Below are 26,278 nucleotides of genomic sequence, written 5' to 3'. Positions count from 1 at the left end.
CTGTGAAATTTTGTTTCCTCATCCTCCCGTGATGAAGTGCCCTGGGACGTATTGCTACGTTAAAGGTAGTGTATAAATGCAAGTTGCTGTTATGTAGTTTCCCTCTGTCGTAGTCAGTAATATCAAAAGTGACATTTGAGGGTGAACGTGGCAAAGCGAGGAACCACTCCCGAAAGGAGCATGGGCTTGAGAAAGGACTTCCACACAAAGGTACCAATTCTGAGCTGCACTCCTGCCAAGTGAGATTCTGTGGAGGATCAGTGAGTAAAACCTTCTGATGTTATTAATGTTACTCATGAGCTCTCTAGAGCGGCTGCTCTCAGTATGTGGTGAACCTCAGGGGAACACAACTGAGGTTTGGGATGGAGATGTGCTGGGGGTTGGGGGGTTGGTTAGGGGTAGGAGGTTGGGGCTAATGCCTGCGGGAGGAAACAGAAGGGGGATCTTAAAGATGCAGAGCAGCTAGGAGACAGATCTGCAAAAGGAAGCAGTCAGAGAGGTGGGAAAAAGGAGTGCCATATCATAGAATGGTGTAGCACAGAAAGAGGCCACTTGACCCATCATGCCTATGCTGCTCCTTGAAAGAGCTATCCAATTAGTTCTTCAGCCCCTGCTCTTTCCCAGTAGCCCTGCAAAAGCATTCAGTTCCCTGTTGAAAGTTACGATTGAATTTGCTTCCACCGCCCTTTGAAGGAGTGTTTTCTACATCATAACAACCCGCTGTGTTAAAAAAAAAGTTTCCTCATGCTGCCTCTGGTTCTTTTGCCAATTACCTTAAATCTGTGTCCCTCTGATTACTGACCCTTCTGTCAATGGAAACCATTTCTCCTTATTTACTCTATCAAAACCCCTCATGATTTTGAACACGTCAATTAAAATCTCCCCTTAACCTTCTCAGTCCTAAGGAGAACAAACATGAAACTGAAGTCTTTTATCCCTGGCACTATTCTGTAAATCTCCTCTGCACCCTTTCCAAGGCCTTGACATCCTTCCCAAACTGCAGCACCCAAGTCTATGCCATGTGCATTATGGTGGAGAAACCATAAGCAGCTCTGAGGCTGGTTCGTTTCACATCAGGAGCAAGTCAGGTACGGTAGGTCACGGCAGAGTATCAATTGAGGTAGACTTTGCTACTCTCTCTCTACAGCCTGAATACGTTCCAGATCTAAAGAGAGAGTACGGTCTGGATCAGTTAGAGCTGGCTGTACTTCTCTAGTTTAAATAATTGTTTGCAGGATAAAGTCTCCTCTAACAGAAGAAACTGGAAAGAGAGAGAAAAAAAATCTCACTATTGAATTTAAATGCTCTCAGCATGTCGTCATCCTTTGTTCTTTGAAAACCCCTTTTGATTGATGGTTGTGTTATGAAATTCCGAGCCCCAGTCAGTGTAGCTGAGGGCTGAGGCTCCATATATCCCAGTCGGCTAAGAGGGAGCGTTGTTGACACCTGTTTGTGGGGAAGGGAACAGCAGCCCCCGCTCAGCCACATCTGGCACGGCGAAGTATGTTCTTATGTGACCGGGGCTGCCGGTGAATGCAGAGGCGGTGCTAGTGCCAGAAGTAAACTCTGCTCAGTTCTCCAGAGAAGAGAGGGGAAAAAAAACATCTCCCTGGGAGTCCGAGCAGAGCCACGATCAGAGAGAGCTGTATGGGCTGTGCTCTAAGTCTCGATTGCTGCGGGAAGGAGCTGTGTGGGCCCTCAGATGAATCTGCGAGGAGGAAAGAAAAAATGAGGCTCACAAAGGTATTTCATACTATCCCGTGTGTGTGTCGTTTTTTGAAGAGTGCGTTAGCTGTTGTGTTTGAAACTGTTACATTGTGACTTTGTCCTGCATTGCTTCAGCCTTCTGTAGAGTGAAACAACAAGTCATACATCATGTTGAATAAATAGATTTTTTTTTTGTTATCTTGCCAGATTTGTTTTCAATCAAAACTACTGCTGAGAACCTTGTGCTTTTTAATATATGGCCAGGCAGGGAGGGCAAAGGTCAAGTAACTGTAATTGTTTTCTGGTAACACGAGTTGTTAATGTTTTATTTACGAGACTTTGTAACCTTGAGGAGCCAAATATTAAAAATATAGGGACTGAAAGTGACAGGAAGAAGGGATGAAGCCAACTTGCTGCTTTTTGGAAGTTGATGGAGAATTTTAAAGGGCCGCTGCCCTCGTCAAAATATCTGGCAACTTTTTGGGGTGACGAGGGCGCGAAGCAGAGTTTTTAATGCAGTTAATGTCGCATGCAAGCGCCAGCATGATACAGTTCAGTTTGTGTCAAGTATGAGGCAAAACTAACCCAAGGAAACGCTATGCCAAAAAAAAGAGGAAAAGTTGTGTTTTGCTTTGTGCTGGTTATTTAGGGGACTTATTCAGGGACTCCTGAAGCCTGTTGAATAAAAAAGTAACAATTTGTGTGCAGGTCCTTGCAGTATGAGATCTGATTATGCAGAGAATGTTTTTCTGGCTACAGTCACTGAGCTCCTCAAATCTTCCTGGAATGCACTGCCTCCGATGTCAAGGAAAAGGCCACATACTTAATATATTCAAAGTGTTCTGCGTACTAATGTGCTGCTTTGTTAGGTAGCGGTGCAAGTTGCACAATGTGACAATCTTCAGGGATTCCTGCTTGATTCACGTTTTGTACCCACACTATCCAGTCGTGCCAAGTCGCAGCGCTGCTGCCTCGATGCCCTCTCTATACACAGGCCGGCGAGCGAGTGACCCCATGGACGATACATGGGGTAATTGAACCTAACACCAGAGCATTGGACGTTCAGCCGAACAGATACAAGCTTACACAAATGTTTGAAGGATGCGATTTGTGCCTCTGTTATTGACATCGCAGTTTCCCCACTGAAAGTCTTTAGGAAGCTGCTTTGCTGACCGCTGCGCATTTATGGGCAGGAGACCACATTGCTGGCTGGCTAGGTGCTGCTGTTACCCCAGGAGGTGGGGACGATGCCTCCTTTAGCTGTGCCCCCACGGAGAGGAGACATTGCCCCTTGTTCCCGGTATCGGGGTCTGATTAAGTATTGGGTCGCAGAGCTTTATAGGTTTTAGAACTGATGCCGGCAGATCTCGTTGCATGTGGCAAACCAGAGGAGGCTCAGGTTTATGAAAACAGGAGCCTGATGCCATTCAATGTGACAAGGTGGAAGAGTGTGTGTGCCTGCGCCTCTTTGGCCACAAGGTGTAATTGCTGCGAACGGACACATCCTGAGGTCAAGCAGAAGCTAATTGTTTAACCACCTTCCTCTAGATGGACAGCTGCCTGTAAATCACCAGCATCTACCCGCAAAGCAAAACACTGCAAATGCTGGAAATCTGAAATAAAAACAGAAAATGCTGGAAATACTCAATAGGACTGGCAGCATCTTGGGGGGAGAGAGAAACAGGTTGATGGCCTTCCATCAGAACTGGTGAAAGAATGAAGGGTCAACTCTGTTTCTCCACAGATCTGTCTGATCTGAGTATTTCCAGCATTTTCTGTTTATAGCTCCTCCGTATGAACAGGAAATGATTTGCTCTCTTTTTTCTTAAACTTTTAATACTTTTTTTAAACGTGACACCAAACTTTGGCTGCTGTGATGGTGAAATGTGACTCCTGAAGCGAGGATAGGTATGCGTCAAAACTTTTAAATGTATTGAACAGCAACAGCTTGTATTTCACCTTTTAACATAGTAAAACATCCCAAGGCGTGTCACAGGAAAGCTATCAAATAAAACAAGGCACCAAGCCACATAAAGAGATTAGGACAATTGACCAGATGCTCGGTCAAAGAGCAAAGGTTTTATAGAGCATCTTAAAGGAGGAGAGAGAGAGAGAGATGGGGAGGTTTCGGGAGGGAGTTCCAGAGCTTGGGGTCCAGGCAGCTGAAGCAATTAAAATCGGAGATGCTCAACAGGCCAGAATTGGAGGGGCACAGATTGGAGGGTTGTGGGGCTGGAGGAGATTACAGAGATGGGGAGGCGAGGCAATGGAGGAATTTGAAAATAAGCATTAGAATTTTAAAATTGAGGCATTGTTTCACCAATGTAAGTATTCAAGCCCATCTCCCGTGGCAGAGAGTGCCAATGCTAAATAGCTGAATGTAGACCTCAGATGAAGCGGGATTTGAGGGTGGAGGATAATCAGAGCAAGGCTGCAGAAGTAATTCAATGTCCATTTTAAAGTCATGCAATCTCTCCTCATTTTTGTATTTCCATTCTAAGCCTCTTAAGTCCACATTTGTGATGGAGACATCCTGTACAAATTTGTTACATTGTAATAAAACCCTTCGTCTAGCGGTGGTACTGCAGCACCTCAACTGGTTGGAGGGTGTCATTACAGCGTGGGAGGTTCACATGCCAGTTTCCATTTAAATATAGAAAGTTATAATGAAAAAAGTAAATAGGAAGTGTACACAGCCACAAATATTATATAACAATATAAAGCATAGGCAGCAATTTAACTTCATACAGGATCAGTGTGTGTATTTGTTGTCACTTGCCCATGTGATTTCAATTTTATTCCCAGAAATAGTTTATTCAAAACTGTTCTCACTACCCATACTGGGCTGCATCTGAAATGGGAAGCAATGCCGTTCCCAAATGACGGTGCAAAGGGGTTTGTGCAGCTTCTGGCAGACCTTTTGCAGGCATTGGGATTCATATGCAGCTCAGCAAACAGACCACCCCAGTCAGAATGCAGCCTGAAACACTCGGTGAATTTTAATGCCATGCAGTGATTTTTGAAATTCAGACTTTTCTTGCGTTCAAGTGTAACTTGGTGATAAAGCAATGGGTTGAAATACATGCGGGAGAACGGCTGTTAATCTATATACTGTGAGCTTTCAAGTGTCACAGAAGCATACTGTATATACTGCAAGAAAGACTTGCATTTATATAGCACCTTTCATGACAACATATCCTGTGACCTTTGCTCCATGTTATGACATGGGAGATGATGTGTGCCAGGTGGATCAAATCCACTGGGGAAACTCAATCCCACTATCACAATAGTTTTGCAATTTGTATTTATTTCGAGATGTGTGCCCTGAATTCAGAAGCAATAAGTCCGCCAAGACTTCAGAGATTTTTTTAGAAAATTAAATTAAATATTTATTAACAAAAGAAAAGATTTCAAGCACATACATAGGCCTACGAATTACTACTATAATAACTCCTAAAACCCATAATTAATCTGGCTTCCAGTTACACCCCTGTTAAGGCAACGGTAATAGATTAAACAGATCCAGGCAAATCAACACAATACCCTGGGCAATAGGATTCAAAGTGGCTTTTCCCAGCTTCAGTTTCTGTAGACAGCAGGCTTAATGCACAAATATTGGAGGCTTTTCACACTTCTGGTAGATCTTACAATGCCTTCCCTGCTACACAGCCCCATTTCCCTTTATACATGTTTCTCCCTTTTAATGTAAATTCCATTGTCCCCATCTGCCTTTGGAACTTTACTTTTCTCATAATATAAATCATTACATGGTGCTAATATTATCAGTAACGTTTGGGAAAAATAAACACACTGCTTGGCCTAGCTTCTCTGGCTAGGTGTAACATCCTACCATCTCTTTGAAATTCAAACTACACTGATTTATCTAAAAATGCAAATTCTCCTCACCTTACATTCTAAAACTTCAGCCATGTTTATGTATTTAGCATTTCAAACCTAACTTCTTTTGAGTCAAAGCCTCCAGACCAGCGGTCTCCAATTCAATTAAGATGCACACACACACACACACACACACACTATCCAAGCCCCAGTATTAACCTACTTCTACAATAAATCAGAATAATATAATAAGAATTATTATACTTTTGTGACACTCCATTTTATTTCATATTTGGTTCATGATGTAATCTTCGTAATTATTGACTGAAAGAAAGACTTGCATTTATATAGTGCCCTTCACATCCCAAAGCCCTTTACAGTCAATGAATTGCTTTTGAAGTGTTGTAACATAGGGAATGTGGCAAATTTGCACAGAGCAAGCTCCCACAGAGAGCAATGTGATAATGATTTTTTTTGTGATGTCAATTGAGGGATAAGTATTGGCCGGGACACTGGCGAGGGTGCCTCTGCTCTTCTTTAAAATAGTACCATAGGATCTTTTGCATCTACTTGAGCAGGCAGATGGAACCTTGGTTTAAGGTCTCATCTGAAAGATAGCACCCTCAGTACTGAATTGGAATGTCAGCATGGATCTTGTGTCAAAGTCAAGTACTGTTGTGACATAAAGGGCAATAAAACACAACACAATGCAAAGGAGATGTGCACATACTACATCATAGCCCTGCGATTGAACCTGGGTCCTGCAGACTGGCTGAAATCCTTGTAATTAAATGTCGCTTTTACCTTTCCCTTTATTTTAATAGTGGTGGGCAACCAGTTCTGTAGATTTGTGAGCACAGTCCCTATAATTTTATATTCAATTTAATTATTTAAATAGGAATGTAGGCTCAGGCTTCCCAGGCTAATAACTTCTTTCAGTATTAGTCACCCAAATGTGGTTCTTATGTTAGTCTGATGGTTGTCAGTAAGTTTGTGGGGCCTTAACGCTTGGTCCAATCCTGGCTTTTCCCAGTGTCTACACTGGACAGGAATCAGAGGCAGGAACCAAACCTATTCATACCACTGTCCCACTCCTTTCCCTAATTTGGGTATGCTGAACCCAGTTTATACCTCACCATTCATTGGCCCAGCTGAAAACAGTCAGCTTAATCCAGACCAGGACCTGAGTTTGATTTTAGCCCGAGTCTGAAAAGGTGAAAATCTTTGATTGCTGGTTGTAAGGCAGTTGCTCAGAGAGACCACAAAATGGCTGGTGTGGGAAATGGAAAAGTGGAACACTGGTGCAACAGGTGACATTCATCTGCAGTTGTGAGGCTTATTCTTGGAGTAGAGGTAGCTTCACTCTACATCTCACTCACGTGAGAGTGCTTGATGCTGGCAACGAGTGCCTGATATGGAAAGAGTTCCAGCTCTCACATTCCTTGCCAGAGAAAATTCACACAAAAAAGAATTTGGAAATAAGTGGCTGGCAAACTATTTTTTATTTCATAGAATCACAGAACGATACAGCACAGAAGGGGGCCATTCAGCCCATCATGCCTGTGTTGGCTCTTTGGTCAAGTTGTCTGATTAATCCCACTCTCCTGCCCTTTTCCCATAGCCTGGGTTATTCAATTCCCTTTTGAGAAATTGCTATTAAATCTGCATCCACTCGTCTTTTCAGGCAGTGTGTTCCAGATCACAATAACCTGCTTGCTTACAAGCATGTGTCATGATAACCCTGATCATATCAGTGTTCAGTCTTTCCTCAGTTCTTTGATGGTATTGCAGCAAAAGAAAAAATGGTTTGACGAGCATTCTTTTTCAAGAAAGGCAGTGCCCCTTTAAATTTCTTTGTTGTAAAATAAAACGCTTCCAAATTAAGCTTTCTTTTTTTTCATCACAGCATGTTTCCACCTCTTCAGTGCAGGAGCCAGACTAGTTTTCTTTATAAAAACCTGCGGAAAGTCAGCTCCACTTTCGAGAAGAGTGGAGTTCAGGGTAATATAGATCTAAACATGTGTGACCCTACATCCTGTCAAAGGGCTAGCACTCTCCTTTCTAATGAGTCACATATGCACCACAAGTGTTCAATAAAATCAATATTTAACTAAACTCTGGGTGTTCATAAAAATGTTTCCATAAAGGAATGTCTGTCAGCTTAAGGGTTTTAATTGTTGACTAGAATTATGTACACTTGTCTGCTGAAATAAAGCCAGATATAAAATCCTGCGTGAAACTGAAACATTTTGGACAGAGATAAAATTAATATTCAAAAGATTTCAAGGACTTAAAACATCACCACTTAGCATCAGAGACAATAAAACCTTGGCAGCTCTTACTCACTGTCTCAAAGCAGCAGACAGGATGAAATGTCCTCTGATAATTTACATTTTCTTTTGCATAGTGGGGAGGGACACCGACTGTTTTGAAACTCTGAATAATATTTGTCGGGCTGTCTGTCCAAGGGAGAAGCTACAATTCATGTTCCAAGTTTAGCTGTTTCCCCAGTTCACTGGAAGCAGGATGTAGCACTCCACAGGTCAAACAGCTGTCAGCTGAACTGATGGCTGTCTGTTGACCAACCTACTTTAACTCTTCACTTTGCACAGCCATTTTAGGTGGCATCATCAGAATGGCCTATAGGACCCGAACTTTAGAGGTTAATGATTTTGCTAAACTTTAACTGATATTAGCAATCAAACTGAGTCTTAATTTTTTTTTAACATTGAAGTATTTAGATAAAATATCCAGGGGTTGAGTGCATAATCTAAGTTGATGCTTCAGTCCAGGACTGAGGGAGGTGCTGTACTCTTGTTAATGCTATGTTTCAGATAAGGCCGTGTCTGCTGGCTCAGTTGTATATAAAGGATTCCATAATCCTTTTTTTAAAGAAGAAGAGCAGAGTATTCTTTATGGTCCTGGCCAGCATAATATCTGAACAGAGAGGGTATAACTATCAGGGAAGACTGAACAGGCTAAGGTTCTTTTCTCTAGAAGGCCAAGGTCTTCAAGATTATTAAGGGTAGGTAGATGTACAGGAGATGTTTCCACTTGTGGGTGAGACCAGAACGGTGGGCCATCAATATAAAATAGTTGTGAATTGATCTAATCTGGGAAGTCAGAAGAAACGTCTTTACCAGAGAGTGGTTAGAATGTGAACTCACTACAAGGAGTAGTTGAGGCGAATAGTGTAGAGGTGCATTTACAGGGAAGCGAGATAAGCACATGAGGGAGAAAGGAATAGAAGGATAAGTTGATGGGGGTGAGGTGAAAAGGAGTGGGAGGAAGCTGAAGTGGAGTAGAAACACCACTGTGGACCAGTTGGGCTGAATGGCCTGTTTCTGTGTTATAAATACTTTGTAACTTTGTGGGCAGCACACCTGACAAAATGGGGGCCTGAATTGGAAAATTGTTCCATTTTGCAGCACTGTAGCATCCCCCACTTCGATAAGCATTAAAATAACCCTTTAGCTCTAAAGCACGTAATATTTGGTCAAGGAGCTTCTGTCACTAATGAGGCTGGTACAAAGCTGCTCTGAGGCTTTTACACCCCCTAATGGGACTAGCTAACAGCAGCACAGGTTATGTGGAATAAGGCACTGCCATTGTCTGGAACAGATGGGGAATTTTGCCCAGTGTGTGTCAATGATCAAGTCAGTGGGATTTGGCGGCCAACCCAGTACACTTTAGCTCATACACTTGCCAGTGGTGCTTAAAGCATGCAAAGTATTGGCATGGAGGAAAACCTTCTGCAGCTCTGCTGATGTGGAGCCATTGGTGTCTGCCTGTTGGTTCTGACAAACACCATACCATGAAGATAAAGGTTTTTTTTGGCTACTTGGTGAGCCAAAAGTGTCATTCTATGCCTCCCCTTCTCACTTAGTGAGAATGAGCTTTGACTGTAGCTGCTGATGGGTTCTTGGACTGGAACAATTGCCACTCCAGATGAAGTGGCATTAATCCTGTGGCTTTTCCGACCACATTTAAGAAATTCAGAACTCTGTCTAACCCTCTCTCTGATCTGGTCTATAAAAAGCGAAAAGAACAAAATATACAAAAAAAGTATTCTGACAAATGCTAACAGGGAAAAAAAATCACGACTCAGGTATAACTGAATCATGTAATTCCCTCACAATCTTTGTTTCTAGTTGTGCTGTAAAATATAATTGATTTCTGTGGCTTTGTTTGGTAATGAAGTTTGTCTTGAACAATCTAACTTTCTGTAACAATGGAAGTGTAAATATGCCTTCAAACATTTAGCAGCCTGGAAAGAATTAAAACAGTTTGTCACCAGTGCCTGTCAGACAGGGTAAAGGTCACATCTCTTTTGAGTTTTCAACATGTGCTGAACAGACAATGTAGATTTTCGAGATGAAAATTGGGTTTTATTTATGTGAGGTAATTGCTCATGGTTCCCAGTAGAGTTTGAGGTCTGGCAGGCCTATAGCAATAAATTGGAGAGAGAGATTAGCCCTCGTTGTTATTGGAGCCGCAGGATGCCTTCTTATTTGTCTGTATTGGTTACATTTAAAGAACACCCCCTATTGCGAATTGAATTTGCTAATATAACAAAGATATGGAAAAGAATGCAGAGTGAAATGAAGGTCCAACTTCACTTAATGCCTTGAAACCTCAGTTTGCCCAGCTAACTGACTCGTCAGGATTTCATGAAATTTATCTGATCTTGTCTGCTGTTGCTGCAGGGAATCTGAGGCCTTGTACTGCTGTCTGTCTCTTAATTTGCACTAAACCACTCACCCCGTGCTCGCTGACCTACATTGGTTCCCTGTCAAGCAATGCCTCGATTTTAAAGTTCTCATCCTTGTTTTCAAATCCCTCCATGGCCTCACCCGTCCCTATCTCTGTAATTTCCTCCAGCCCCACAACCCTCCAAGATCTCTGCGTTCCTCTAATCCTGGCCTCTTGAGCATTCCTAATTTTAATTGCTCCACCATTGGCGGCCGTGTCTTCAGCCGCTTGGGACCCTAAGCTCCAGAATTCCCTAAACCTCATGACTCTCTCTCCTCTTTTAAGACGCTCCTTAAAACCGACCCTCTGACTGAGCATTTGGTCATCTGACCTAATACCCCCTTATGTGGCCTAGGGTCTAATTTTGTTTGCTAACTGCTCTTGTCAAGCTGCTGTGGACGTTTTATTATGTTAAAAGGTGCTGTATAAATATAAGTTGTTGTTGTGATCATGCTTTAACTTGAAATATTGCTCAGGATTAACCTTTTTAATTGTTACCAGGACCCAGGGTCAAAAGCTGGAATCTGCTTCTCTCAATGATAGGTGGCTGGAGATGGTCCCATCGAGTTCATCAGCCAAATAGATCATTCCTGGCTGTGAGACCTGACATTGGCAAGTCTTTGCAAGTGTATTTGAACAGGAGCCAATTCAAATATCCCCTCTTAAGGCGGAGAGGACGACTTTTTTTTAACACTTTCTCCTCCACCCTCTCAGCTTTGTGCTTTCAAAGACCACAGCAAAGGCGTGCTATGGCAGCAGCAATAACTTGAATCTCCCAGTGTGGTCAGACACCATTCCACCTCAACGTCTCAAAATGGACCTGCAGTCCTGTGTTCCAAATGACAATGCCTACTATTAACCCACAGACATGGGGCAGGATTTTCCCTTCGTCGGGCAGACGCAGCGGACGGGCCCGGGAGCAGCCGTGAGACGCACCGCTGCCCACGATCGAACCCTGACTGCAATTTCACACTGGCGGGCCAGTTAAGAGAAGCCCAGCGTGAAACACAGCTCCGCACTGGCCAGATAGGGCCAAGCGGGGGCGGTGGCCAGTTTAAAAGCAGCCCAGGCAGCCCCTGGAAGGCTGTCACGGAGGACGTTCCCTGAGCCGGCACTATGGACCCGAGTGCAGCTGGACACGGCAGGTGGGAGGGCAGGTCGGGTGGGCACTCGGCCCTCCCCCCTGCCCCACTTCTCTGATGAGTGCCTTGCCATCCTCCTGGAGGAGGTGGCTGTCAGGAGGGACACCCTTGTACCCAGGGATGGGAGGAGGAGGCTATCGCACCTCACCAAGAGTGCATGGGAGGAGGTGGCAGTGTTGGTCAGCATTTGTAACGTGCACGGTGCTCCTGGGTGCAGTGCCGGAAGCGCTGCAATGACCTACTGCACTCAGGTAGGGTGAGTACCGTGTTGGCATGGGTCAGTGTGCAGAAATGTTAAGGTGTGGCCGTCCCCCTGTGGACCTCGGGTGCTAGAGTCTGAGTACAAACTGTCAATCATGCCGGAGCTGGCCAAGGGGGTGAGCCCTGGCTGCTTGGACCGATTGTCTTGTGGCTCGATGGCTATGACTCGGATGTGCCCTGCCAGGTGCTCCTCAACTGGGGTTGGCCAGGCTGCAATGGTGCTTCAGGTAGAGAGTGGGCCAATCAATGCTCCTCTGTCCTTTCGGGAGAAGACAGCCCACAACAATATAGAAAGGTCACAGACCGATGGCGGCCCCGCTGGCCTCATAATCCTCCAAGGTATGAGTAAGACGCCCTGAAGCTCGAGAGCTGGTATGCCTCACATGCAACTGGGTGTGGAGAGGTGGGGGTGCCAGACAACGGTAAGAGTGCAGTGCACAGAGCTGAGCATTTCGGCTTGTGTGACCATTCTCATGTAGTCTCTTCATTGACATGAACCTTGAACCTGGACTCCTCATTGATCATTGAAAGATGATGGCACCGTGATGCAGATCTCCACTGTCTCACCAGGGTGCCTGGCATGCGTAGTGACAGTGTGATGACTTTAACTCACAACATGTCCTTCTTCTCCCTTTTAGGTTCACCAGCAGGCGTCCGATCTCTAGACCCTGAAGAGCCACCCCTGACACCGGAGGACCACCTGGCGTCATTTTCACCCGTGTCACACCCATTCTATGAAGCAGGCACCAGCACAGATGTCAGCACCTCGGTGGGCATTAGAGTGGTGGCTAGTATCTGAGGGCACTTCACAATCGCATGAGGTGCAGGTGGAGGCAGAGAGTGCCCAGCACGCCGGCTGTTGGAGGACTGCTGGGGACCAGGATGATGCTCACTCGAAGGCTGTTGATGAGCTTCTGGAGTCGTCTATTAGGTGGCAGATACTGGATGTCCAACGAGATTTGCGGGAGGCTCTGGTGGAAATCCATGAGGGTATGCGTGCCATGGAATCTGTTATGGAGGAGTCCATGCGGAGCGTGAGCACGGCGTTGACCATCATGGACGAGCGCACTGCCTCCTCCATTGAGGGAGTGGCGACTCTCATGGAGAGGCAGCTCCAGGGACAGAATCAGCGGTTCCTGGGGTTGCGCTCGGACCTGCAATCATCACACAGGCAATGACCTCAGTGTCCGCGTGGGAGATGAATGAGGCACCCAATATCCCAGCTAGGTGCCCGTCCATCAGTGTTATGCAGGGAGGTCCACAGCAACTTCACGTTGGCGCACGAACTGCTTGTCATCTCTGCTGGCTCCTCTGAGGGTGCTCTGGATGACGGCAGCAGCTCCTCCGCTCCTCCACTAGTGACTGTGGCATCTGATGAGGCTGTGGCAACTGGGGATATTCCAGCTGTGGCACTGGCTGCTCCCTCCCAGGAGAGGCTAGCACAGGCTTCGCTGCCCAGAGGACGACCGCCAAGGTCATCAAGACCAACAAGAAACCAGATTCAGCAGGCTGCCTCCAATGCCAGTGCCAGCAAAGTTGGGGGTGGGGGGGGGCGCGGAACCAAGACGTAGCACTCACAAATGTAAGTTAAAGGTACCATGAGCACAAGAGGGACAGGTTACGGGTGATTTTCTGTTCATTTATGTTTGGTTTATATGTATGCTTCACCTTTTTATTTAATTGGTGCAGGGAGCGCCAGTATGTAATGCTGGACGTAGGTGACTCTGAACTTTATTGCACAGGCACTGAGTGTTCTTTGGGTTCAAATGAAAGGGTCATTTCAGACATCCGGGATGGAGGTGGCAGCCCTGGCATGCGTTTGAAGTTGATCTTTAGTAGCCAAGCTGAAGGACCGTTGGATAAAGGTGTCCCTGTCTCCCAGCAGGTTACCTAGGTCTTCCTCTGCTCCTTCAGCGTTCTCCTCACCATGCTCCTCTTCAGACTCACTACTGGACTCATCTTCCGTGACCTGTAGAGCTGTGTCAAGATCCTCTTCCTCCAGTGGGTCCCTCCTTGCCAGTGTCAGATTGTGGAGAGCGCAGCATGCAACCACGATCAGTGACACCCACCCTGGGGGGTATTGTAATGTTCCCTCTGAACGGTCCAGGCATCGGAAGCACATCTTGAGAAGACCTAGGATCCTCTCTATCATCGCCCTTGTGGAGGCATGACTCGTATTGTAACACTTCTCTGCCTCTGTTCTTGCGTGGTGGAGAGGCGTCATGAGCTACCTCTTCAATTGATAACCCTAGTCACCCAGCAGCCATCCATCCAGTTGGGCTGGAGCATTGAAGAGCCTTGGCATCTGGGAGTGTCTCAGGCTGTACGCGTCATGGGAGCTGCCAGGGTACCTTGCACAGACTTGCAGAATCTGCATCTTGTGGTCACACACTTTCTGGATGTTCATGGAATCGAATCCCTTCCTGTTGACGAAAGCACCCGGCTGACCCACGGGCACCTTGAGGGCTACATGTGTACAGTCAATGGCACCCTGGGCGTGGGGAAATCCAGCAATCGCTGCAAAGCCTCTGGCTCCCTCAGCCTGGTCTCGTCCATACGGTAAAGAATAAAGGTCAGTACCCACCTGAACAGAGCTTCTGTCACTAACTTGACACAACTGTGGACAGCTGATTGGGAGACTCCACCACAGATTCCCCACTGACCCCTGGAAAGAGCTGGAGGCATAGAAGTTGAGGGCCACTGTGACCTTCAGAGCCAGTGGCATGGAGTGTCCACCCACACAGTCAGAGCTGATCTCAGGCCCAATCATCTGGCAAATGGAGGTCACGCTGTCCCTTGAGAGGCAGAGCCTCCTTTGGCATTGAACCTCAGACATATTGAGGTAGCTGCTTCGCCACCTGTAAACCCCAGCAGCAGGATAGTGGCGTCTTCTGCGACCCCTTCTGCCTTGGACTTCCTGCTGCCCTGCGCCCCTTGTGCCTGCGCGTCTCCTCCCACAGGTCCCTCCCCTGGAAGCTGCATTGGGACACCTGGCCTCCTCCCCCTTCTGGCCCTCTCTTCCTCCTCAGAGGAGGTGCCTCCAGTGGAGGCCACAATCCCCATTCCCAGGGTAAGGGAAGGCTATCTGATACCTGGAAGGGTCCACACGGTCTGAATCCTCCAGGGGCCTGGCATGAGTCCTGGAAATGCTAAGAATGAAGCCCCGAACAGAGATGAAGCTGCCATATACCAGTCAGTCACTGGCAGCAACCTATCTCCAAAACTCCTCACTCTCACACTGGCAATGCTGCTGACCCTCTTTATCCTTCCCTTGGATGAGGTTTGTGGAAATGTCAGCTGGCTGCCTGCCTGTTTTGCCTGTGCAACGAGCAGAAAATTGCACGGGGAAGGAAAAATCACAGTCAATTGGACTGTTAAGGGCCTTAAGTGGCCACTTAATTAATGGCGGGTGCTGCACCGGCACCTGCGTGTGCCCGCCAAGCGAAATATTGCACAGGATTTTACTCCCGTTCCGGCTGGGCACGCGCTCGCCTGCGGGATGAAAAATCCTGCCCATGGAAACCCAATCACTGGAGACCTGAACTTTCAACTTTCTCTTGTGTATGAGGCAAGACTACGCGTCTATACAAAGTGTCGTGATGGGAATGGTGATGATTAGCAGTTTGGCTTCCACACCATTGGAGGCACTGGTGGCTTTTGCCAAATACACAGAAGGAGCAGTGATGAAAAGTTAACATTATTACAAGCCACAATCGGTATTTGGCACAGATACCCTGCTTTTTTTTTTGTGCACTGTGCCAATTTTGTGACACAAGCATACCAATCTCTGAAGGTAATTGTCACCAGTGCCGGGGAGAAAAACAAGTTTGGGTTAATTTCACTTGAACCAAGCCTTTGCTGAGAATTCCTACCAAAGTATGACTGTCTGGTTACAGGGTTGACGAAAGATAAATTTACAACCACGTGATTGAAATCCCTTTGAGCCCTGGCATAAGAGAGAATGATAGCATCATAGAATGGCTACAGCACAGAAGGAGGCCATTTGTCCCATGTCTGTGCTGTGTCTCTGTAAGAGCAACTCACCTAGTCCCACTTTCCCGCCTTTTCCCCTGTAGCCCTGCAAATGTTTTCTCTTCAGGTAATTATCCAACTCCCTTTGAAAGCCTGGATTGAATCTGCCAATTCTCAGACAGTGCGTTCCAGATCCTAAACACTTGCTGTGGTAAGAATTGGTGCATCATTGATATTGACTCTCTCCAGCGCTTGGATGGCTGCTGTGAGGATAATTCTATACTGGAGTATCTAGTAATGGTGAAACTCTGTTCCACTGATGTTTTGATGATGAGGGTAAGGCAGTGTTTTAATGGGGGGGCCATGTCTTTAAATTCCCCCTAACAACCTTGTGTAATAGACCAACAACTCAAGCAACTATATTTTGAACATAGTTGCCAATTGCGTCATTGGACTTTCTGAAGCCCAAATTGAAACAAAATCTGCCAACGAATTTCGTGCAATCAGAACAACAAAAGGAGATCCTTCAGCGTTCAGTCCCATTCTCCAGGATGATTGTAAACTGCAACTTATATTTATGTAGCAACTTTAATGTAATGAACCATTTCAAGGCTCTTCGCAGGAACATTATAAAGTATGACACTAAGCCTCATTAGGAGATATTAGGTCTGTTGACCAAAAGCTCAAAGAAATAGGTTTTAATGAGTATCTTATAGGAGGAAAGTGAGGTGGAGAGGTGGGAAGGCTTGGGGCCGAGGCAACTGAAGGCACGGCTACCAATGGTGGCGCAATTAAAGTTGGGGCTGCTCAAGAGGCCAGAATTAGAGGAGCACAGATATCTCACAAGATTGTGGGGCTGGAGGAGATTACAGAGATAGGGAGGGGCGAAGCCATGGAGGGATTTGTAAACAAGGATGAGAATTTTAAAATCAAGATGTTGCTTGACGGGGAGCCAATGTAGGTCAGTGAGCACAGGGATTGATAAGGGAACGGAACTTGGTATGAGTTAAGATCCTGGGCAGCAGAATCTTTGGATGACCCCAAGTTTATGGAGGATAGACCAGCCAGGAGTGAGAATTGGAATAGTCGAGTCTAAAGGTATCAAAGGCATGGATGAGGGTTTCAGCAGCAGATGAGCTGAGACTGGGGTAGTTGAGTGATGTTACGGAGGTGGAAACAGGTAGTCTTAGTGATGGTGCAGATATGAAGTCGGAAGCTCCTCTTGGGGTCAAATGATTGCAGACTATCACGATTGCGGAAATCTACTTGGATGGTTAGCACTTCAAAGAGCAGCCAGGAAAAAAAGATATGTGCAGTTTGCAGTGATCAGGAATGACTATAGTATTCACTAAACAGTACAATAACAAGGGGTTGAGTAAACCACAACAGCTGGTAGTGATCAGGGCTTGGCAACTATCAGAAGAACTGACGTATTAGCCTCTTTTTTCCCTTCCAAGTACTCCCCCTCTATTCATTTCCTGCTGTCTTCCCATAGCGGTCTGCTTTGCTCAGCAGATGAGGCCTCTTCAGTTTGAGGCCTCCCATTGGAATATTGGTATGCAAGTGAAATATTTGGTCCATCAAAACAAAACTGCATTCTGGTGGTTTGACCAAACCCTTGGCAGAAATAACTGATGTTTAGAGAGACATCGGGGTTGGATATTGTTATGGAGAATGGACTATTGTGAGAAAACTGAGGCAGCTTGATCCAAAAAAAAGTGGATTGGGAGATTCTACAAAGGAGAGACTTGCGTGAATTTTTAGCCAATGTGATTTGTATCTGCATTTGTGGATTGAAATAAGGGAGTGGCTTCTAAGTTAGGTTTTACATTCATTTCAACAGAGATCAATACTGGAATGTAAGAAAACTTGGCAAAGCAAATCTCCAGTTCACACTGTACTTTCCCAAGATAAGATTTGTAATTGAAGCCATTTTGGCTTGAGTGAAAATCCCAACCACAGAATCCAATGGGAACGTGTGTGGTCTGCTGCACCTTGGAACCTATTCCCAATGTTCCCACCACTTTGTTGTATCTCCTATTGTGAGTTTTTCTATTTTGTCAGTTCAGAGTTCCAGCATTTTCAGAGGGCATGTGGAACATTCTGCCGCATTTAGACAAACCCAAACCTTCCAGTGGAAATTCTTCAACCAAACTAATGTTAGGATCATGGCAGAATAAAGCCACAGTCTTGGGAAGGAGCTAAGTTTTGCCGGAGGCAGATTTTCAAAGGTGATATGTAATGGCGTGCACGGAACAGACTGAAATAGGTATATTCAATACAGGAAAATGTATACCTTTTCTCCTGATGGTATCCAAGCCATTAATATACAGGGATATACAATGATAGAGCGGGGTATGGGACTGGCTGGAATGCTCTACTGAGAACTGACATGGACTCAATGGGCTGAATAGCCTCCTCCTGTGACATTAGTGAGCTTGTCAGAATACTGCATTGTCGTGAATAGGGAAAAATAGTCAATGAAAAGCAGCTGTTTCAGACTAATACAATAATCCCTGATTTAACGTTGTAGTTGTGTTCCTGAAAATCACAACTTTAAATGAAATGGCTTTAAACAAATCAGATTTTCCCATTCAAACCAATCTAAGAGCTGTAGTTAGGTTCTATAGGACCTTTCTCACCAGGAAAAAATTGAAAACATCATACCCTGTAAGATGAATTACTTTACATTGCTAAATTTGTATCTTTGTAGATAAAATAACTTTTAAAATAAAATAAATTAAAAAATATAAAACAAATATGCTGACTCTTTCTACTCAACTCCAGCTCACTGCCACTCCCCCTCTCTGACCCTCCGGCTCGCTGCCTCTCCCCCACTCCGACCCTCCGGCTCGCTGCCTCTCCCCCACTCCGACCCTCCGGCTCGCTGCCTCTCCCCCTCTCCAACCCTCCAGCTCGCTGCCTCTCCCCCTCTCCGACCCTCCAGCTCGCCTCCTTTCCCCGCTCCTTGGCCCCCTCGGTTGCCACCGATGGTGCTCACTGAACCTCCTTCTCGCTGACCTTCCCTCTGGTGGAACCTCTCTCTCGCCGCCTCTCCCGCTCACCACTTCCCTCTCCTGAACCATTCCTGTGAATGAGGGCTGATGAGATGAGCAATGAGAGGCAGGAAGGGCAGCTTCGAGTTGCTTGGTTTGCAGAAGTAATCTGCAAACTGGAGAGGCTGCAAGAGGGAGGGCCAATGAGAGGGAAGGTTGGCAGTGACTGGGAGGGTTGCCACTTCTGGCCTTCCTCTGGGCACGTTGGATGTTGTGAGTTTGGTGTGGATGGTTCTCGAAGCATCTTGCTAGTGGGCCATGCGCTGCCTAATCGGGAGATGGCAGAGGTTAAGCATTTACAATCCCACCATGGCACATTGTGAAATTGAAGTTCGGGTGAATTGGCCAAGCGCAGGTACACTGGAAAAATGTCAAAAAATTTGTTATACAAACCTGGCTGGTCCATGAATATCCTCAGAGAAAGGAACTGAAACTCTTAGCTAGCCTGGTCTACATGTGACTGCGGTCCCACACTCTGTAGTTGATTCTTAATGCCCATCAAGCCACTCTGTTGCTCAACGCAATCAAAATAGATGATCCAACAACATCTCCGCAGGGTCACAGGAGAGGGGCAATAAATGTGGTCTTCCTAATGCTACCCAAATCCTGAGAGCAATTTATTTAAAAATTCGTTAGTTATAAACCACTGAATGAGGCTTTACAAAGCCTGAAAGTGAGCTGAAACGTCACTACTGCAGTACTAACAGTGTTTGTGTTCATTTCTATGTAATGTTATGACAAACTCATTGCTTCAATAGAAGTTAACTTGACTGTTCCCCCCTGCCTGGACTGAATTTTGTGGTAGACTCCTCGTTTGAGTATGTCCAAGCTGTAAGTGACTTCATTGTCTCCTGTGGATACTCTCGTAACTGAAGAGTCTGAGGTGAGATTGGCATGGATGTCCACAGAACTGGCTGTTTATATTGTCGTTATTGTCGCTTGGGGCAGCTTGTGCAGCTACGCCACCTCTGGCCTTCCTCTGAGCACGTCGGATGTTGCGAGTTTGGTGTAGATGGTCCTTGAAACATGCTGAACCAGATTTCGGTGCTGGCCTTCATGTGGGCCGGTTGATTGCAGTATTTTCCCAAGAGAGGTGGTCTGCAATGCAAGGTGTGTTTATATTGTTTGTGCTGACCACCTTGATGCCCTTTGCCCTGAGACAGTCCCCATAGAAGATCTTGGAGATTCTGTAGTCATCCATGTGGGAGATATGGCCTGCCCAGCGAAGTTGAATTTTCTAGAGGGTGCTCTCCATGCAGTTGAGCCCAGCACAATGAAGGACCTCATTGTTTGTGATTTTGTCCTGCCATTTTTTTTTATTTATTCACAGGATGTGGGCTTCGCTGGCTGGGCCATCATTTATTGCCCATCCCTAGTTGCCCTGAGAAGCCATTGAATTCTCATGATAAACCTCAGGTGTCTTTGGTGGAAGCATTCCAGAGCTTTGATTTGGCACCTATTGCAGGATTCTATCTAGAAAGCAAGTTCTGCCTACAGCCCACTTCATGATAGTGTCTGGAAGCAGTATGGCATTAAGCTCAAGGCCTCAATCAAGATTCTAGCTTTAACACACTGGCATGCAGTTAGCATTATGGGGAGTCACTGAACATCAACACTCTTTGATGTTATTTATCTGAGTTCAGGTTGTTGCCTTACAAATATCTCATTGCAATTGGATTTACTAAATCTGATGCTGTCAATCCTGATGAAGAAAATTATACGTTCCAGCTGGTGATTTCTGATGAATGCAGAGTATATGTCCTGATTTAAATTTACTTTGACCTTATTAAGTCATGTTTTGTTTTTAAAGCATTGCTAAATAATGGCAGTTGGATTTGTGTGCAGTGCACAACAGCTTGGAATGCTTTCTATCCCATCCAAATTCATCTGAAGTTTTAAAATGTCAAATATCCTCCACGTTCTCCCCTTCTCCTAAACTCCACGATGCTGCCTGAAGCATTTTCTTTATCACCAGTTAAAATTGAGACTTGTAGTTTCTCCTACTCTGCCACTGCCATTGGTTCTCCCATATAACTATTCTTTTTAGACTTGCCATCTTCTCTCCTTCATGACAGGTAGCCTGGGTTTCACGATAATAAAATGTCACTTTTCCCCTCAAATCTCCCCCTGCCCACCACTTCCTTTTGTGAAGGGCAACCCATCCTGGGCACTAGTAGCTTCCAGTAGGTGAAGTAGGGGCAGGAGGAGACTTGTGTGGAGCATAAACACTGGCATGGATCTGTTGGGTGGAATGGCCTGATTCTGGGCTCTGCAATGTAAAAGTTCCTTCAATATCAACACAGTAAAATTGGAAAGGGTGGTGATCGGTGCTTAGGAGGAGTAGGTTCTAGACGTGTGGTGGTGGGGGCTCGATACAAGAATTAATGGCACAATAAGGAGTAGCGGCAAAGGCTGAACATTCTGTGTGCTGGAAAGGATGAGGGGAGCTTACCACAAGGTCCTCTGTGCAATGTTGTGTTAAATTTAATAAGACCCCTTCTGCATGGCTACCTTTCTTTTAAAAACTTGGCAACAGCATTCGTCAAACTGTTTGTCCGTCAAAAATAAGGCAGCTCGACTAAAATTACTGGCAGGGTCTCAAAGCTTGATATTTGATAACCCGAGAGGATTAAATTGTAGCTCAAGCATGTAATCTGTCCACTAATTAATGTCAATTTGAAGCAGTTCCAAGAATGTGGGAGAGCATTTGGAGGAGGCAGTAATGAAACAAGTTCTAGACTGTTCATTTTCAATACCATATACAGTGCTCATTTCATTTGATTTTAAAAGGCAAATGAGATGCTTGCGATGGTGAAGTTCAAAGGTTCCCCTGCATCTGTATAGCCGTTTGCTGGTGCAAAGCATGAGATGAGCGAAACACTGGCAAATGCCATTCAGTTGAGGGAATGGGGGTACTGTGCTGCTGAGTAGCAGAATGTGGGGTGACACCCTTGGTACCTTGCCCAAGCAGCTTTCCTTCATGTGTAAACCCAGCCAGCAAGTTGTCAAGCAGAATATTGAACTCAATATCTACTGAATGGGAATTACCCTTCCATCCTCTTCCCTCCGCCATCTTACCCGCAGTGGCACCGAGGTTAATTGTACCCACCTTTACCCCTTTGCCTCCAGTAAGTAATTGGTATTTATTTCACCTTTAAATTCAGTGGGTCAGTTATTGTTTTGCCAATGGTGGAAAGCCAATGTTGGACAATCGTGAGTGTGCTAACAGCTACACTAACAACCAATTTATGATAATCAATTGAGCTCGTAATGTGTCTCATTTATGCTTACTAGAAGTGACATACATTCATATGCAAAGACCTGTTCTCTGCAAACAAAAAATCTGTTCGAGCCTTGCGCCTTTTTTTGAATTATCCCAGGAGCTTGAGGACCCTATAGTTCTTCCTTGCTTTCTCCATGGCAACACCTCAGCCAATCAGCTTCCCAACCAATCAGCACCCTTTTCTTCTGTAGTATAAATTGTTGTGATCGTTTGAAATTTGGTATTCTTGCATTTGTTCTGATGAGTGCAAGATGAAAAGTCTCTCTTTTCAGCAATATTCAAACCAATGTTATAAAATTGCCCAGCCTCCCAGTCTGTGTTGAATGTCATGGAAAGTAATTTTCACTGTTAGTGCTTGTTGCAAGTGTCAATGTTACTCAGTGTGTGGTTTTTTTTTTTGTATTGCCCCTTCATTCCCGACTCCTGTTGGAATGCAATTCCATGGCTGTTTATTGTTTTCTGCTATGCCCAACTGGCCATTCTTCAAACGTGGGGTAGATGGTGAATGCCAACAGGTTGTTTAATTATGTGGAGATATGACAACCAGTCCTCATTCACAGGCCTGCAATTCCCAACAGGATCATAGTTGGGAGCAACTATGTATGATTGTGCAATAGCACCCTTCGTGACTGTAGCCATGATTCAGTTGGTAGCCTGCTCACCTCTTGAGTCAGAAGGTTGTGGGTTCGAGCCCTATGCCAAAGACTTGAGCATAAAAATGAAAGCTGATGCTCCAGTACAGTACTGAGGAAGTGCTGCATTGTCGGAGGTGCCGCCCTTTCTCAACTGTGGCCCCATTTGCCCTCTCAAATGGACGTAAAAGATCCCATGGCATTATTTTGAAGAAGAGTGGGCGAGTTCTCCCCCAGTCTCCTGGCCAATATTTATCCCTCAATCAACATCACAAAAACATTATCCAGTCATAACCACATTGCTGTTTGTGGGAGCTTGCTGTGCGCAAATTGGCTGCTGTGTTTCCTATATTACAACAGTGACTACTTTCAAAATACATCATGGGCTGTAAAGCGCACTAGGTGAATTGGTCTTGTAGAGAGCCAAGGCAGACATGATGGGCCAAATGGCCTCCTTCTGTGCCATACCCATTCTATAATTCTACTCTATAAGTCTCCGGAGTGGGACTTGAACCCACAACATTCTGACTCAGGGATGAGAATGCTATTAACTGGGCCACTAGCTGACACCTATGGCATCCACTGCTCTCCGGTTTGAGATGATGATAAGCTCCACGAGGCTTTGCGTCTAAAACTTGCAGGCCTCGATGGAGCAACCCTGCATTGGATTATAGGCTGAGGTTCTTGGGGAGTTTTCTCATCTTAGCCTTTTGTTTTCTTTAATCATCCTCAAAATTGCCTGTCCAGCTACCAGCAAACGTGAATTTCTATCATGATTTATTCCTCGCGATTACTCCTCAGTGATGACAGCGACCATGTCTGGAAAACAGAATGCTCCACGTTTTTATCTGATTGCAACTTGAATCAGAAAGTCCCTCCCCTCTGAATGCTTTGGCTTGTCCATTGGGTTTTGAAAATAGGTTTTATATACACTGAAGGTGACACATCTTGTGAAATATAGCAGGGTTTGGTAAGAAGGGGGAAGATTTAAAACTTTGATTAACTCCTATAGAGCTGGAACTTCCTGGAAGCTGTGGGCTCCGTGGTTCTATAAATCATTTCTTCAACTATTTTCCAAGCCTTTCCTCTCAGGGGCAAGATCAATTAAGGTCTTTCTTTCCCCTCCTCCTTATCTGCTTCTGTCTTTATTTATACCTTGTTTAATCGTTGTTTAATGCAACGATTGACTTGGTTTATGTGTCCGCCAGTTTTATCCCATGTTCAGTACTTTATTCGTACTGCTATACATAGATTTGATGTTTACGTCCTTGCAGGGATTAAGGATGGGTAAGTGAGTCTTGCATATCAGGACATTGAGCCTCAACAATCCCCAATCCCATTTTTTAAAAAAGGTCTTGCTACTTCTTGATGCTTTTCAGTTTCTACCTATCAGTCTTTCTGGATTATAAGACCAATCTTATATGAATCTAAATCGAGAGGCTGTCCCATGTAATTTTTTAACTGAGATAATTTGATGTCTCTAGTGAGGTGAGTGAATGTTTTGTGCAGTTTGAATCTGCTGATGTAAAATTTGAAATCATAATGGTCCAGTAAAAAGTGAAAGACTTGCGCCATCACTGCCCAGAGTGAAGAGATTCTCTTTTTATTCCTCTTGATATCCAAAAGGTGGCGTCCAAACTCTGCCCTGGTCCTTTTTAGAAACTGCACAATGCAGTGTTTCAGACACAGCCTCTGCGGACAAGATGATATAGTTGGTCCTTCGTGAACACTTAAATTAAGACAGCAGTTTGGATGTAAGTATGCGGAGGCTAGTTTCCCCCTGACTGGAAGGATCATGTGCGTGCCTCTGCCATCTGTCTAAACAAGGTAACTCCATTGTTATACACCACCCGCTGTCTCGACACAAGGCTCTGTTCTCCTAATGCCAGACAATCATGTTGTACCACGAATCTACCAGTGGCCTGAAGAATCTGGTTACCACACTGTAAAGGTATGGAGGTGGACATTGGCTTCCTGCAAACCAAAGTACAGAGATCCCCAATATAACAGTGCCTTTTAACTGCTTCCCACAGGAAGGCCCACATGAGTAAGCATCCTGTAACACAAGATGATATGGCCCAGTGGAAGTCCATTATGCGTCGGGAAGAAGATGCGAATTCTGAAGAGTCAAACAGTGATAGGCGATTATTTTTTGGGATATGTTTGATTTTTAAAGTTCTTATCCTTGTTTTCAAATCCCTCCATGGCCTCACTGCTCCCTATCTCTGTAATCTCCTCCAGCCCATACAACTCTCTTTATCTCTGTAATCTCCTTCAGCCCATACAACCCTCCGTATCTCTATAATCTCCTCCAGCCCCTACAATCCTCCGAGGTCTCTGCGCTCCTCCAATCCCGACCTCTTGAGCATCCCTGATTTTAATTCATTGCCACAGAAAGCTGTGGAGGCCAGGTCATTGATTGTCTTTAAGACCGAGATAGATAGGTTCTTGATTGGTAATGGGATCAAAGGTTACGGGGAGAAGGCGGGAGAATGGGGTTGAGAAACTTATCAGCCATGATTGAATGGCGGAGCAGACTCGATGGGCTGAATGGCCTAATTTCTGCTCCTATGTCTTATGGTCTTTAATCACTCCACCAGTGGCAGCCTGACCTTCACCTGCTAAGACTCCAAGCTTTGGTATGCCCTTCCTAAACCTCTCCGCTTCTCTCTCTCCTCTTTTAAGACACTCCTTAAAACCTACTGCTTTGACCAAGTTTTTGGTCACATGTCCTAATATCTCCTTATGTGACTCATTGTCAAATTTTGTTTGCTAATCACTCCTATGAAGTGCATTGGGCTGTTTTACTATGTTAATGGTGATATATGAATGCAAGTTATTGTTGATTCTGACAATGAGAACACAGTTAAGATAAGACATGCTATTAAAGAGGAAACTCTGGGTTTTCTGGATCATATACTTTGATGAGTAAAAGCACGGGAGACAGTGTGACCAGAATTGAGAGGGTGCAATGAACAGGGGAAAAAAGACTTGTATTTTTATAGCGCCGTTTATGACCTCAGGACATCCCAAAGCGTTTTGCAGCCAATTAAGTACTTTTTCAAGTATGGTCGCTGTTGTAATGTAGGAAACACAGCAGCCAATTTGCACACAGCAAACTCCCACAAACAGCAATGTGATAATGAGCAGGTAATGTTTTTATAATGTTGATTGAGGGATAAATATTGGCCAGGACACCAGGGAGAACTCTCCTGCTCTTCTTCAAAATAGGGTCACTGAGATGGGGGCCTCAGTTTAACATCTCATCTGATTCAGCACCTCTGACCATGCAGCACTCCCTCAGTATTGTGCTGTGAGTGTCAGCCTGGATTGTGTGCTGAAGACTCTGGAGTGGGGTTTGAACCCACAACTCTCTAGGGCTACCTGCAGTGAGCCTCAAGATTGAGCAGGCTGAGGCTTGTTTTCTCTAGTAAAATAACCAAGTGGCGACCTGATGGAGGTCTTCAAAATTATGAAGATCTTTGATAGGGTGGATGTAGAGAGACTGTATCTACAGTGAGTAGAAATCCAGAACAAGGCATAAACATATATAGCTGCTAATAGCTCGTTTTAAAAAGTTTCTATAGAGAGCGGTGAGGATGTGGACCTCACTGCCATATAGGGTAGTTGAAACAG

The 26,278-nt window shown here is 45.1% G+C and overlaps 1 protein-coding gene across 1 annotated transcript in view; it reads left to right on the top strand.

Moving 5' to 3' along the window:
- The first annotated feature begins 1,190 nt into the window (after positions 1-1,190).
- Positions 1,191-26,278, top strand: part of LOC121273312 (tensin-2-like) — a 242,753-nt gene continuing 217,665 nt past the window's right edge. Inside the window, exon 1 of the mRNA XM_041180441.1 lies at positions 1,191-1,743. Within this exon, the coding sequence (XP_041036375.1) occupies positions 1,648-1,743 (96 nt within the window). The 5' untranslated portion in view covers positions 1,191-1,647. The remainder of the gene's footprint in view (positions 1,744-26,278) is intronic.

Source organism: Carcharodon carcharias, chromosome X, assembly GCF_017639515.1.
Source record: "Carcharodon carcharias isolate sCarCar2 chromosome X, sCarCar2.pri, whole genome shotgun sequence".
Lineage (NCBI taxonomy): Eukaryota > Metazoa > Chordata > Chondrichthyes > Lamniformes > Lamnidae > Carcharodon > Carcharodon carcharias.
The sequence above is the reverse complement of the archived record's forward strand: the minus strand, read 5'-3'. Positions and strand labels throughout refer to the sequence as shown.